Source organism: Talaromyces proteolyticus (assembly GCF_021365285.1).
Source record: "Talaromyces proteolyticus strain PMI_201 chromosome Unknown BGW36scaffold_13, whole genome shotgun sequence".
In the NCBI taxonomy this organism is placed as follows: domain Eukaryota; kingdom Fungi; phylum Ascomycota; class Eurotiomycetes; order Eurotiales; family Trichocomaceae; genus Talaromyces; species Talaromyces proteolyticus.
The window spans coordinates 1,094,863-1,109,216 of NW_025764289.1; the positions used below are offsets into that span (position 1 = coordinate 1,094,863).

Here is a 14,354-nt window from a genome sequence, read left to right on the forward strand (position 1 = left end):
GTCCATCGGGGGTATAGACCTTTATATATCCATTCCCAGCGACTTATTCACCGATAACGAGGACTTTTGTCTTACATCATACATCCTAAAAGTAGAGCAAAGTACAGCCTGGCAGACTCGGTGTCTCAGTTCATTTGCTTGGTAGAAAAATCCGTAGCCTTGCTGCGGTGCGGTTCACTGCCCGAGACAGACTCAGCCAAGTTCAGTTTACATTCGGTTCCAAATAGGGCGCGAAAGTGTAAAATTAGTCCGTGCGTTATATAATGAGCTATTCAATTGATTCATCGTTGTGTTATATTATGAATGTAGAATTCCGAGTTAATTTAGGATTAGGATTAGAGAAAGGGATCTACAGGATTTTTAAAGCACCACTCCAATATTAAATTATAGCTTTTCTATTTTGAAAACCCACAGTAATGGATTTTACAGAAGTATCTGAAAATTATTCTTGAATCTTACCACTCCAAAGGGATATGAACTCATAGAGGAGATACATTAAGACAGACAACATCATGTCTCAGTGCCTAAAATGGTAATCAATATTATTGGGTGAATATAGCGAAACTTCGCCCAATGTGTTGGTTCGGCTTAACGTCAGATTCATGTCAGCTTCATAGCCACGCTTATCTGATGGGCAACACTTTCAAGATCCATGTCGCGCTAGGCTTTTCTTCTCTCATGACTTTCCCTTCAAAACGGTATATGAATAATTTAGACATTCCATTATTCGTATGACAATTCGCGGTTAAGTGTCATATACGACCTATTAGCCTAAAGAGAGGAAAATATATGAATAGTATGAATAATAAATTTCATACTTGAGCTCGTCTATCTAAATGCCTGAATCGAGAGTAATCATCTGAGGCATGCGCAGACATGAACTCGGACTAGCTGTCAGCCCTATCAAGTTTCCCCGCAAGAATCGGAACTAGAGACTATTGTGCCGATTCGTTGTGTTACTCGTTATGATCCAAGCCCCCGATGAATTTTAGAATCCATGCGCAAGGCGGAGTAATATCGTTCACCCGACCCAAATCCATGCTATTTTTAGTAGTGTTTCGGTTGTCCGTGGTTCAGGGTCTGACCTAAGATTTTCAGATATCGACGATGAGCTGAACCTTCCGGAAAATAGATATGCAGATCATGATTGAAAGTTGCGAATTAATAGATTTTTGATGGGTCAACTACTTGCGACATTTCTTATCCACCTAGCAAATTCGGCACCTTTCATCCGTATAGTAAAGATTTTACATTCCATTTCATCTAACAGCCGTACTTTTTTCCGAGACGCCAAATTTCAAGGATCCGAATCGTCAAACACATCGCTAGTACATAACGGAGGAAAGTAACTAGCACTTGTTGGAAGCGTGTGCCGACTTGGTCCTTCTGGTTGCTTGCCTGTGGAACATACGCCGTGGTGTTGGGTCACAGGGTAATTAAGTTGAACAATAGGCCTGCCAAACAATGAACATTTGCGTCACCTGCTGGCTTTAAAGATATTTGATATTAGTCACCTTACGTCAACCACTCCCCGAACCATTCTGGTCTCACAAGGTAGTATTGTGCAGGCGGTTTGGTCAAGAGAAACGAGGACGCTTGCATTGCGGAAATCTCATACGAAAGTGCGGAAAGGGATTGCAACCACTACGAGACACAACGGTTAATGCAAAGAAACTGAGAAGGTGCTTTGTATCATTTTAGTGCAAATATTACGTTTGAATAGGCTTCGTAGACGACTTGCTGGTCGGTATTATTGACGAGGACGATACATCCGCTCGTGAATCCAATGTCGCTCAAAGTATGATCGTATATCTCGTCGAATTGTCTATAGATACTTAGGATACCAGTAGCCTTGTGACTTGCTACTACGGAAGCGACGTAGTCTTTCAAACTAAATGTTTCGGTAGCAAGGCTGTTGACAGCATTTGCAATATCTAACGGGCTTAAACAAGCTATGATCAAATGTACCGGAGCTAATGCTGCGAACAGAATAGAAAATATTTTCCAGTTAGGAGGATGCATCACAGTAATCGATGGCGAGTGTGTTTTGAGATTAAATATCTGGTGCCGGTGCAAAGCTGAAAGACGGGTTGAATTGGAGTTGTCAAATTTTAAATATTTTTTTATAATGAAAGCCTTCAATAAACACATGTCATAGAAGACTCTGTGCGATTGCGCTGATTATTTCGCCCAAATTATTGTCCTACAGAATCCAGAAATACCCACAACCCTAAGTACCGTTCTACACCAGGTACTACTCTTCTTCAACTCCGGTGCTATTTCTCAAGATTAATGGTATAATCTCCCCATTTATATATATATATAGGTTGTTGTGTAATGAACATCATTATTTTCAACTAAAGCAACACTGAAGCTGCCTAATTCTGCAAAAACATCAGGTCATATCTTCTTTAATACTTGAAAATTCCACAATAATTTCGAAGACCTTACACAATAAACTTGATGAGAACATCTCAGACCGTTCTAGAATGTTTAGTTACAACATGTCTGAGCAACACAGGCAAGACTTTGTGGATCCAAAAATACAATATCGTTTTAAGGTATATTGTTAACTATGATTTATTAGTATGCATAAGAGTGCAGGGTTTCACAGTTATGTGAGAATTAATAGACTTTATTTCCGAGATTCACGATCTCGGTGATGATTAACGTCGTTAGGAAAAGTTTAGCGAGAGCGCATGAAGAGTTAACCCCACTTTACGAGTTACTCTGGACTAGATCTACAAATCAAGTTGGATTATCCCGACAATACACAAGATGATTTATGAAACCAAATCTGTACAGAGTACATAACTAGGGGACATGCTCTTATCATGCCGGGGTGCTAGGGTGATTAATTATTGCTCATAGTACCCAGTAGTGCAGTGGACCGATTGAAGTAGAAACCCCAAAAGGAAATCATTTTCACGATGCTCCGTACTAATTGGGTGGACAAGAAAAAGCAAAGAAGAAAGACTAAAACTGAAAGAAAAGTGGAGAAAGAAAATCAAGATCCAGATATTTCCGCTATTTCCGCTTCTTGCGAATCCCATCATTTACGTGGCTAACAGGACTCAACTTTATCGACTTTGTTAGATCTAGGCGCCAACTCGGTAGTTGTTACCCCAGCTTTTTCCCGAAACAGTGTTTGTCTCAAGTTGCCGTTGCTAAGCCATCTCCGATGAATAAACACAGGACTGTCATGCATGTTTGCTGACCTGCTCAGATAAGGTCCTAATTCAGAGAATAGATACATCAAAAAAGCATTGAGCGACAACAACATTGCAAAATACCTACGAGATATCGAGATATAGCTGTACTCCACAACAGTTCTCCCCGCACGTCCCCACCCGAGGCCGCGGCATTTCGGTAATTGATACTACCCCGTAATCGCTAATTCGTCAACTATTGACCATTTATTGATTCCTATCAGCCTAAGAATAAGCTAAAGCTAATAAGAAGGCCTCAGTTGAACCTTCGTCCTCTTCCCTTTCTCCTCACTCACTCTCGCTCTTCCTACGTCAAAACCACAGCTCCCGGTGAGAGATTGAAAAGACCAACAAGAATTAACTAAACACTGAGACAAAAGATGGTTGTTAAATCCCGATATACAATCGATATACCACAATGCAGTCTCCCAACCCTCATTTTTGGATCCCCGCGTGAGCCGCTACCAAACGACAAGCCCAGTCTGATAGATCATCTCAAGCCCGAAACCAGATTTCTAACTCTCCACACATACCGACTATGGTCTCAACGTTTCGCGGCTGGCCTACGTGCTGAAGGTCTAAAAAAGGGAGATCGGGTTGTCGTGTTTAGTACAAACCACTTATTCTATCCAATTCTTTTCTCGGGTGTGATCATGGCTGGCGGTATTTTTAGTGGCTGCAACCCGACATATTCATCGCAGGAATTGGCACATCAGATACGAGACAGCGAACCGACTTTTATATTCAGTCAAGGTGGCACTGCGCTACAAACCTGTCTGGAGGCGACCAAAATTGTCGGACGCGGACTTGAGAAGCGTACATTTGTCGCTGATGATCGTATTTTTGACTCGTTAAATCAAGTCGGCGAACAGGGCCGTCCGTACTGGAGTACATTCTTCGTGTCCGAAGCCGAGGGCCAACAATTCGTATGGGATCCATTAACAGGTCCCAACGAAGCCAAAAATACCATTCTAGCTCTGAATTACTCCTCGGGCACCACCGGTCTGAGCAAAGGTGTTGAAATCACTCATAGGAATTATGTCTCGAACGTCAAGCAGTACATCCACACAATTACCTTAGACCCGGTTCTCGATGCAGAACGTAAACGCACAGACACGCATCTCTGTTTCTTGCCTCTATACCATGCCATGGGGCAGATGCTGAACTTAGGCGTTGCCATGTTCCGGCGTTCCCCCGTCTATATCATGGAGAAATTCGATTTCTTGACCGTGCTGCAGAATGTTGAAAAATTCCGTATAACGGATCTCATTGTCGTTCCACCTGTTGTAGTTATGTTGGCAAAACACCCCGAAACGAAGAATTTTGATCTCAGTTCTATTCAGCGCGTCGGATCAGGTGCGGCTCCATTGAGTCGTGAAGTTTCCGAGGAAACTGAAAATTTGTGGCCGAAGGGAGTTATTAATATTAAGCAGGGATGGGGAATGACTGAGTAGGTGTATCCCGTATCAGTATCTATCCGAGTTGAGATGATATCTAACTTTCATAACTTTTTATAGAGTGACATGCTCATTGCTAGGCTGGGAACCCGATAAAATAAGCACGAGCCACAGTGTAGGCTGGCCGAATGCGAATTCCGAGGCGAAAATCATGTCTTTGCCCGACGAAACAGCCGATTCCAATGATTTTAGTACTCTCAAAGAGCTCGGTCCTAATCAATCCGGCGAACTTTGGGTAAGAGGTCCACAAGTCATGAAGGGTTATTGGAGGAACCCCAAGGCCACAGCAGAAACCCTGACACCAGATGGATGGCTGCGTACAGGCGACATCGCGTATTACGATGAAGAAGAAAAGTTTTTCATTTCTGGAAGACTAAAGGAACTTATCAAGGTCAAGGGGTTGCAAGTTGCGCCAGCAGAGTTGGACGGAGTCTGTCTTGAAAGCGAGGGGGTCGCAGATGCAGCTGTAGTTGGTGTGACGATAGGCAACCAGGAGCATCCTCGTGCATATATTGTATTACAACACGGCGTTCCGGCGACCAAGAACACTGCTGAGCGAATAGCACATCAAGTCAATGCAAAGTTATCGCAGCACAAACGAATAACGGGGGGCATAGTGTTTGCTGATTCTCTGCCGAAGAACCCAAGTGGAAAGATTTTGAGGCGCCTGTTGAGAGATCAGGCCCAGAAGGAAGTACAGGCGGAGCAGACTAATAAGAAAGTCAAAGCTTCATTATGAGTTATTATATCAATTGGTTCTTCGGACGCATTCTTTCTTAGATACGAATATATAGATCAGCACGCTCTAGTCAGAGACGCTCATGTTAGTTTTATGTGCTAGATTCGAAAGTCAAGTATAAATACATCTATGTCTCCGTCTAAGCGAAGGAACGTCATATAGCAAACATTTGTCAGAAAATTCTTCCAAACATATAGTATATGAATACCGATTTCATAATGAAATGGCGTAAAGGATATCTGGAAGACTGGCAACACGAGGCCTACTTTGCTTCCTGTGTTTGGTCCGGAACAACCTCCTGGATAGTCTCATCTGAAAATCTGAGATCTTCTTCCACATCTGTTGTATCCTTGATTTTGAAGAAAATAACCGGAAATGCAATCACCATTGACCCTGCGAGAATCCCCCAGCAAGACGCAAATTCGTTCATATACGGTGTATTCAATGCCTCCATGCTGCAATATTATCAGTAAGAAAGAGGTCCGGCCGGAAAATAGAAACTTGACATACCGCCAGGTAATAGCTTGCCCAACTGATTGAATTCCTTTGTAAAAGCCAGCGAAGTTGGCGAGCTTGCGGCTGTTATTGGTGAGAGATCCCATAAACCTGTACGGATTAGCATTTTCATTTTAATCTGAATGCAATTTAGGAAACCAACCAATATGTGCAAGTCTGAAAGGAAGCGTCATAAAAGCCATAAAACATATACAGAAACATCGGTCCGACATAGCCAGAAGCACTCCAATCCATGTCAGGCTTCGGCGTGTGGCGGTCGAATTTCTTCTGAAAAGCATAGCCCCCTCCCCAAATCCCTAAAGTGAGTGCAAATAACAAGCCAAAATTCAATTTAGCTCGCATGCTGCGTGAAAGAAACTTGATGTCCAACAACTGGCCAAAAACAAAGGCACCAATCATCTGACAGAGCCAGTAGAGTAAGCTGTTCAAGGAGCGAGTGCGAATGTTGAAGTAGAACCCATTCACCACGTTGAATTGGTATGCGGTGAACCAATTGCTCGCCAAAAACATTGGGAAGAGTAACACAATGTAAGAATTGTGTTGTAAAGTTTCAAACAAGCCTTTAATTTCCGTCCACCAGGTGGGATGTTTCATAGCAATCACCTTTGATCCGTCCTTACGTTTGACATATTTGGAATCAGAGAGTCCCCAGGCGCAGAAGAAACCAGCTGCCATAAGAACCATGAAAGCAATATATGTTCCGTCGTTGACCGCTCCCGCCGTCGAATGAATGTTTTGGCCCAAGGGTACCTAAGATACGGTCAGCATCCGAATTACCTAGTTGAATTTGCAATGATCAAATCCTACCAAACTACCAATCACACCGCCCAGGTTAAAAATTATCCAGAATACTGCAATGAACTTTCCCTTTTGTTCTTCCAGCGGATAACTCATCATCACCGCACCTTGGGCACACCACAATAAGCCTGCACATATACCGAGAAGCGCACCAGCAAATATGAGAAAACCAGCGTTGTGGTTGTGATTGTATGAAAGCAACGCAGCAACGTATAAGAAATATCCAAATCCGCCGCAGGAAAGCGTAAGTTTCAGTCCGATTCTGTTGGCAATTGACCCGGCAAAGAATCCGACAACAGATAAAGTACTATATAAGGCTGTGTTCGCGTTGTTGACGTCTTGCATATCGAGTTGACCAGCTCCGCCAAGACCAGTCACCGCATTGTACATACCAGGACAGAGGAAACATACAAAAGATACTAAAATGAGCTGAGTCTCTGGCGAAGCAAACCAGGGAAATGTGAATGGGCCGATCTTCATTGGTTTGTACATCCAGGGTTTCCCCTTGGCTGAGATATCCTCCCCGGCTGGCTGTGTAGCGCCTTTATTCATTTCGTATGATTCCTGCATTGATTCTCCATCATTTTTGATCGACATTACGATAAGTATTCGAGACCACAAGGGTTCAGTGTTTTCTCGGGTGTTCCGGTCTATGCAAGTTTTAGTATGGCGGCCGTAAAGAATAAATTTGTACCGAGGGGATTGTCGAAGAACACAAAGCAAAGTGGAGGAGACGAGACAGCATTTAGGAATTATTATACTGGAGTAAGTCGGTGCATTATTGCGCTCATGCCAAGGGAATGATGTGGAATGATGTGGATCAGTCCCCATCTTTCCGATCCCATTTCAGAACACCCAAAACAAATTATGCCATAATCGCATGAGCCGATGTCATAGAAAGTGATATAGGGATCCATCCCACAGATTGTCTTAGCCAAGGAATAGCAATGTCCGACGTTATTGTCACGGTTTCTAGATCTACATTGGATGAGCGGGGTCTTCATTTGATCTGCACCAATCATAACACAGATTGACGGTTTAATGCGAGGAATAGCAGGTAAATGGACGGGTAATTGGGGCAATGGGCACCAATCACATCCATCCCCAGGGTCTCGCGCCGGGTGAGAAAATAGGTGAAAAGGGTTAAATGAGCCGTCGTCAGAAGACATAGAACTATATCAGTGCATTTCAATGGCACTGATGTAGGTTGATGTTCAACATCGAAGTTGACTAAGACGATTCTCAAGGAATGCAGCACCGGGACCAGAGCCAGACCATATTGATCATCAAGTATCTCGTCACTTTGAAGAAAGCAGCCTGTACCGTGCAGTCTGGGACCGAATGCATTACATCACAGATCCTCCTAACCTCATCGAGGTTCGGACGCATTCGCCCTGCAGATTTTGATGTTATTCGCGGGGCTGTAAGGCTGTCTGCAGTCCCCACTGGATTGTAATTCCAGTCGCCAGCGTCGAGAACGATCGATATAGAAGCGTATTGCTATTAGATCGGGTTAGCGTTACATGATCGTTGGTGGGACCCGAGGGAACGGTAGCATCCTGTCACCCTTGGCACTAGTAATTAGACTCTTGTATTATTATTATGTTATATCTCCCCTCTGCCGGTCGGTGAGGCCGTATCAATAGATTTATACAGGGATATAGTATTCAGGCGGGATATAATGGTTAGGGAAAAGCGTAATTAAGAAGTAGAAGAATGGTAATAAATGATAATCGTGCCGATGGCCAACGAGGATTGCTGTATTCGGAATACCGAACCTTACAATACGGCGCCGTATTCCCGTTTCCCAGGACGCCACGCTGCCGGATTTTCACGGTAAAATTACCGAGACGTAACATGCCAGCGCCGCACGCGGACGTCACGGTATCGGTTCCTTCTTATCGGTAGCATCCAGGCCCAGTGTTCACCCTCTTGTTGCAGCAACGATAACAGACCAACAAACCACCAGCTCACGATGCACCGTCGCCAGCCCAGCCAACCCCGTTGCGGAGACTTAGCACTCCCTCTGCTTCTGGGCACGGCCCTGCAATAATTCCATGTCACCTCGTCATCCTTTTGGATATCCAATTTGCCCCGCCCTGGCCTCTTTTGCCTTTCCTGCTTGGTGTCTTTTCCTTTCCATTCCATCCAGCGCCTGTGCCTGGATTGAACCAAACCGCCATTAAAGCTAGGCCGTAGACTCATTATTCCATTCTATTTTGCAGTCGACAATTCTATACACAAAAAGCCAGCAAACCGCAGAGCCAGCTTGTCCCAGTCAACAGTGTGACATCATGCCTGCCCGCCAAAATACTGCGCAGCCGCGCATCACCAAATTCACCAACTGCCGCATCCTCAAGAACAACCGGCTTGTTGAGCAAGATCTGTGGATCGATTCGTTCTCGGGGAAGATTCTCCGGGATCAGGAAGCCTTCTATGAGCTACACCTGTCTCCAGATCAGGTCATCAACCTGCAGGGCCGCATCGTGGCCCCAGGCTTCATTGACGTCCAGCTCAACGGTGCCCAGGGCTTTGATTATTCGGTGCCACAGGCGACTCGCGAGGAATACGATGCTGGGTTCATCGCATCGAATCGCGGGCTGATTAAAACCGGCGTGACATCTTTCCTACCCACCACGGTCAGCACGACCGCTGAAAACTACAAGCAAGTCAGTAGTTCAATCCTCAATATATTTTCTCTCCCGCAATCGTGACTAAATCAGCACATAGGTTCTCCCTTCACTTGCTCCGACTGGAGCGCGCCGTCCAGAAGATGGCGCGGAATCACTCGGGGCCCACGTCGAAGGCCCATTTATCAACCCATCGCGGAACGGAATCCACAAGCCCGAAGTGCTTTTATCTTCAACTCAGGGCTTCCAGGATATTATCGACTGTTACGGATTACAAAACATTCCCGAAGCCAAGGTCAATGAAGAAGACACGCCGGTTCCGAACGGAGGCACAAATGGCCAAACAAATGGCCACGCCTTGGCAGGGGCAAAGCCAGCGATCAAAATGATCACCGCCGCGCCTGAGGTCGGACACATGACTAGGAATATTCGCGAACTGATATCTCGAGGTATCATTTACTCTATTGGACATTCAGATGCCACATACGAACAAGCGATGACGGCTGTTGGCCAAGGCGCCACAATGATTACTCATCTATTCAATGCGATGCGACCTTTCTACCACCGAAACCCTGGTGTTTTCGGCCTTCTAGGCCAGAGCGACCTGCCCAAACCATACTTCGGAGTTATCGCGGACGGGATTCACCTGCACCCTACCTCGATCAAAATCGCATACAATGCACACAGCGAGGGTCTAGTCCTTGTAACCGACGCCATGCGTTTATGCGGCCTGCCAGACGGCATATATGACTGGACGAATGGAGACCGCATCATCAAAAAGGGCGTCCGGTTGACCCTCGAAGGATCCGACAAGATCGCCGGTAGCTCTGCCACTCTAATTGAATGCATCAACAACTTCCGTCGCTGGACCGGTGCTTCCACCGCCGAGTCTCTTGTCGCCGCCACCGCCACGCCAGCAAAGATGCTAGGCATGGAGAAAGTCAAGGGTACTTTGGATCACGGCGCGGATGCTGATCTAGTCATTCTCGGAGAGACGATAGACTCTTACAGTGGGCCAACCTTGACAGTGGACCAAGTGTGGAAATTTGGTGTCAAGGTCCACGACACAGCCGATGTGGTTGTAAGCACCAAGATTTTAGCTTAAACGTTCTCTCCCCTTGTTTGGACCTTTGACGCACCTGCGTAGATTTCAGCCTCAGGCTTTTTTGTTATTCTTGACAAGCGTGGTGGAGTTATTCTTGACCTTAAACAGTTGGCTTCTATATGTGTAGCACCTTTTGGAGTTTGATAGAGTAAGAAAGCTCAGCAGCATTACTATTTTTGTATATTACTAGCATAGACGTGATACCACCGATTTTATAGAAATGTCAATTCATAAACTTACATATGTATATTTGTGTGTGCTGTGTTGCGTTGCGTTGTATATCCGTTGATACAAGTAGCATGATATTGGCTAGTTGTCAGCCAGGGTCTTAAAGATCTCCAAGGAAGGTCTGCGAACTTGACATTACGGTATACAGTTTTATGCTTCTAGGCACGCCTTACAAATTTGAGACATGGTACTACAGTTCGAATCATAAAAACATGGCACAAGGGGGAAACGGCTACAGTACGCATCAGCTCTCAGATTTTCATAACAGGCAAGCTCAAGATGTTCAACGGCACATCAACCCAAACTGCCCAGCCATCCTCTCCTTGCTCGTCCCCGATCTCATTACCCTGAAGTTTAACGACAAAGGTGTCTCCAGCAAAAGTTCTTTCCCTTTCGAATATACCTTCAGGAAAGTTGCTATGGTAGGGCAACGACTCGGAATCAAATGAGTAGAAGACAACATATAAACCATTACAGCCGCTCAGCGGCTGGTTTTCAAGTCTGAAGGTTTCAAAGTCTCGCCATTGCCATGCCTGTTCGGTTTTCCAGAAGGCCCGCAAATCAGGGATATGTCCCCAAGGAGACTCACCCCTATCCATTACATCATGAGTTGTTGTGGTAAGAGACAGCGTGTGCGGCTTGGACCCGTCGGCAGGAAACCTGATGCCGGTGATCTTGACCGATGCCGGCAGCGGGGCAGGCTGTTGTTTTGTGATTAAGTGATTAAGATAATTTAGCATGGTGGCATTCTACGTTGACTTTGATTATCTAGCGACGCTACTCTCTATCTCCGTCAGTGTATTCGTAGAGAAGGGACAAGGAACAAGACGGCTTATACTTCAAATTAATGAGGTAAGCAAGGTAGAGAGGCTAGTCTATTTCTTTCTCCTGAGGTTTCGGCTTCGATACTTTGCTTCGATGAATGCGGCTGTTGCTGTCCGTGGGGTCACGAGCATTCATAACCCATGACAATGCATTGCGGCGCGCCCCAGGAACATGCCGAGCCAATCATAATTCAAGCAAAGTCATGCAAGGCGGTTAAACCAGTCGACAACGTAAAATGTCAAACCCAACCCTTTCAAACCAGCCTTGGATAACATCATATGACCACTGCGTACATGTAGTGCATATCCCGATAAGTAGACTTCAGCTTCTACATTAATTGATGTTATTTCTCCAAATCTAATCAATATATTTGAGAAATACGTACTTTTATACAACATGGGTATCGTGTCGCATCCACCGGCTTGTCATCTGCCTCATCAGTCATGCTACCCGGATCATTCTTCTGAAAAGGAAAGATCTTTTGACAGTATAAGAAAATATAAAAATTCTACAGTCTAGGCTGGTTCCTCTTCCATCCAGCCTCCTCGGCAATCATCTCGGCCGCTCGCTCACCAATACCCAACACAGTGAGCATGGGGTTGATAGTGGGCATATTGGGGAACACGCCGGCATCAGCTATACGCACGTTCTTCAGGCCGCGGAGACGCAATTGCGGGTCAACCACGGCAAGAGGGTCGCGCTGGATGTCGCCCATTTTGGTCGTTCCGGCAGGATGGTAGACGGTGTGAGCGACGCGGCGGCCGTACTCAGACAGAGCCTCGTCGGTAGTTACTCCTGGACCAGGGGCCACTTCGCGCTTGATCCAGTCTTTGAATGGGGCTTGCTTGGCGACTTCGCGGGCAGCTTTGAATCCGGCGACAATGGTGGCGGCGTCGTAGCCCTCCGGATCGGTGAAATAGCGGAAGTCGAGGGCTGGTTTGACGCTGGAGTCGGATGAGGTCAGGTATAGACGGCCGCGGGACCGTGGGCGCGGGATGTTGGGCGTCATGCAGAAGGCGTCAACTGGGGTGTCGTATCCTAGGCGAGTGGTGTTCAAGCAGAAGGGGATTTGGTAGCAGTGCATCATGACATCGGCGGCACGTCCGTCACTGCCCGCTGCGTTTGGAGCTTCTCGGCGCAGGAAGATTCCAGCGTCGGAGTCCATTGTGGTTTGGTTGGGGGGTACGGGCTGGTTGAGCTCCCAGATGATGATACTTTCCGGGTGGTCGATTAGATTCTCGCCAACGCCGCGAATGTCCTTGACTAATGGAATTCCGAGAGATGACAATTGATCCTGTGGACCGATTCCGGACAGCAACAGCAAACGCGGGGTGTCCACAGCACCAGCGCAAAGAACAGTCTCGATTTTTGGGCACAAGGTGTGCTTCACGCCTGATTGAAGAGTCACATCAACTCCGGTGACGACGTCACCGGTGACATTTACGCGAGAAACCCAAGCGTTGGTCAGGATAGTCAAGTTAGGACGCTTTTCCTCGCCGCGAAGAATTGGGTGGATGTAAGCGACACTAGCACTGCTGCGGCGGCCATCATCGGGATTGTACGAGACAGAGAAGAAGCCGACACCTTCAGTGAGTTCCCCCTTGCTGCGAATCTCGTTGTTGAAGTCCTCAATGACCGGAATATTCAAGGCGGTGGAGCATGACTGCACCCAGTCCTTGCAGAGCTGGTTACGGTGGCGAGCATGAACAGGCTGGACAGTGTTGCGCAGGTTATCGAGCACGCGCGTAAACATGTCAAAGGACCAGCCTTTGCAGCCCAGCTCCTCCCATAGGCGGGTGTCGTATTCGAAAGGTCGGAAGGAAATCAGCGTGTTGTGTGAGGAGCAGCCGCCAAGAACTTTGGCACGGGAATGCCGGATGTGGCTGTTACCTGGGAAGAGTCAGCATACAAATCTCAATCTTCCTTTTCACAAGAAGAAGAAGAAGAAGCATTTCGTACCCATTGGTTGCTCGGTCGTCGGGTAGTCGTAGTCGAGCTCGCCGCCCAGCAGGCTGAGCCATTCCTTGAGGTTCAGGACGCGGTCGTCCATGAAGTCGCTTGGACCGGCCTCGATGAGTAGAATGCGCTTGTTGGGCAGGTACTCTGCGAGGCGCGAGGCGATCACGCAACCTGCAGTGCCTCCTCCTACGATCACATAGTCGTAGGCATCCACGTCACTCGGCGGCAGGAAAGTAGTGGTAGCCATGGTGTTTAGGAGTATAGAAAGAAGATCAACGGTAGAATCAATGGTAGCTTGCGGCGCGGATAGATGGCAGACACGAATCCCGGAGCGCAGCTCTCGTAAGACTAAAGAAAAACCAGCTGGTGAATAGCAACAAAGTTTTTCTGTTACGAGGAAAAGTCGAGGATTTAAAACAATCGGCCTGATGCTGGTGGGAGCGCCGATTGGCCAATGGGCGGTGGGCTGACACGTGGGGCGGATCGGAGATCAGCGACTGGCAGAAAACTTTTACCGTTGAAAGCATACTCTTATCTGCTCTTCATTATCCGACTTCAGTATTTAATAAATTACGCTATCCCTAAGAGGTCCTCTTCTACTTTCTACAAAATGCAGGGGCAATCAATGCCCTAATCCAGGCAGCCAACCCATATCGGTCCCTGTGGCTATTGTCTTTTGTCGGTGAGCTGCCGGAGCACGAGACCGTCGATGACGTCGGTGACTTCACCCCACAGTATCCCGCCCTGCGCGCTAAGCTGCGTCAAGACACGATACTTCTAACGGCGGGTGGATGTATAAAACAGATTAGATGCCCTGTGCTGTGTCTATGGCAACATATAACCCGAATAAATTCTCACCCAGAAATACAGCTATTCTATTTCACCACC

The 14,354-nt window shown here is 46.6% G+C and overlaps 6 protein-coding genes across 6 annotated transcripts; 2 read left to right on the top strand and 4 right to left on the bottom strand.

The window, feature by feature from the left end:
• Positions 1–1,692: 1,692 nt before the first annotated feature.
• BGW36DRAFT_364395 (uncharacterized protein) lies at positions 1,693–2,151 on the bottom strand (the record flags this gene model as incomplete). Its single annotated transcript, XM_046214552.1, has 1 exon — positions 1,693–2,151. The coding sequence occupies one exon, from the start codon at positions 2,149–2,151 to the stop codon at positions 1,693–1,695; it is 459 nt and encodes a 152-aa protein (XP_046067038.1).
• A 1,438-nt stretch (positions 2,152–3,589) lies between these two features.
• On the top strand, positions 3,590–5,405 carry BGW36DRAFT_306149 (putative 4-coumarate-CoA ligase; the record flags this gene model as incomplete). The annotated part of the gene is made up of 2 exons (XM_046212124.1): positions 3,590–4,659; positions 4,727–5,405. The coding sequence occupies 2 exons, from the start codon at positions 3,590–3,592 to the stop codon at positions 5,403–5,405; spliced, it is 1,749 nt and encodes a 582-aa protein (XP_046067039.1).
• A 262-nt stretch (positions 5,406–5,667) lies between these two features.
• Positions 5,668–7,271, bottom strand: BGW36DRAFT_305957 (DUF895 domain membrane protein; the record flags this gene model as incomplete). The annotated part of the gene is made up of 4 exons (XM_046212109.1): positions 5,668–5,860; positions 5,916–6,011; positions 6,064–6,671; positions 6,729–7,271. 4 exons carry the CDS (start codon positions 7,269–7,271, stop codon positions 5,668–5,670), a joined length of 1,440 nt encoding a protein of 479 aa, XP_046067040.1.
• Positions 7,272–8,612: 1,341 nt separating this feature from the next.
• Positions 8,613–10,703, top strand: BGW36DRAFT_465685 (putative N-acetylglucosamine-6-phosphate deacetylase). The gene is made up of 2 exons (XM_046222313.1): positions 8,613–9,388; positions 9,450–10,703. The coding sequence occupies exons 1-2, from the start codon at positions 9,014–9,016 to the stop codon at positions 10,452–10,454; spliced, it is 1,380 nt and encodes a 459-aa protein (XP_046067041.1). The 5' UTR covers positions 8,613–9,013; the 3' UTR covers positions 10,455–10,703.
• A 230-nt stretch (positions 10,704–10,933) lies between these two features.
• On the bottom strand, positions 10,934–11,422 carry BGW36DRAFT_364399 (uncharacterized protein; the record flags this gene model as incomplete). The annotated part of the gene is made up of 1 exon (XM_046214553.1): positions 10,934–11,422. The coding sequence occupies one exon, from the start codon at positions 11,420–11,422 to the stop codon at positions 10,934–10,936; it is 489 nt and encodes a 162-aa protein (XP_046067042.1).
• A 593-nt stretch (positions 11,423–12,015) lies between these two features.
• On the bottom strand, positions 12,016–13,713 carry BGW36DRAFT_401181 (putative choline oxidase; the record flags this gene model as incomplete). Its single annotated transcript, XM_046218715.1, has 2 exons — positions 12,016–13,397; positions 13,467–13,713. 2 exons carry the CDS (start codon positions 13,711–13,713, stop codon positions 12,016–12,018), a joined length of 1,629 nt encoding a protein of 542 aa, XP_046067043.1.
• Between the last annotated feature and the right edge of the window lie 641 nt (positions 13,714–14,354).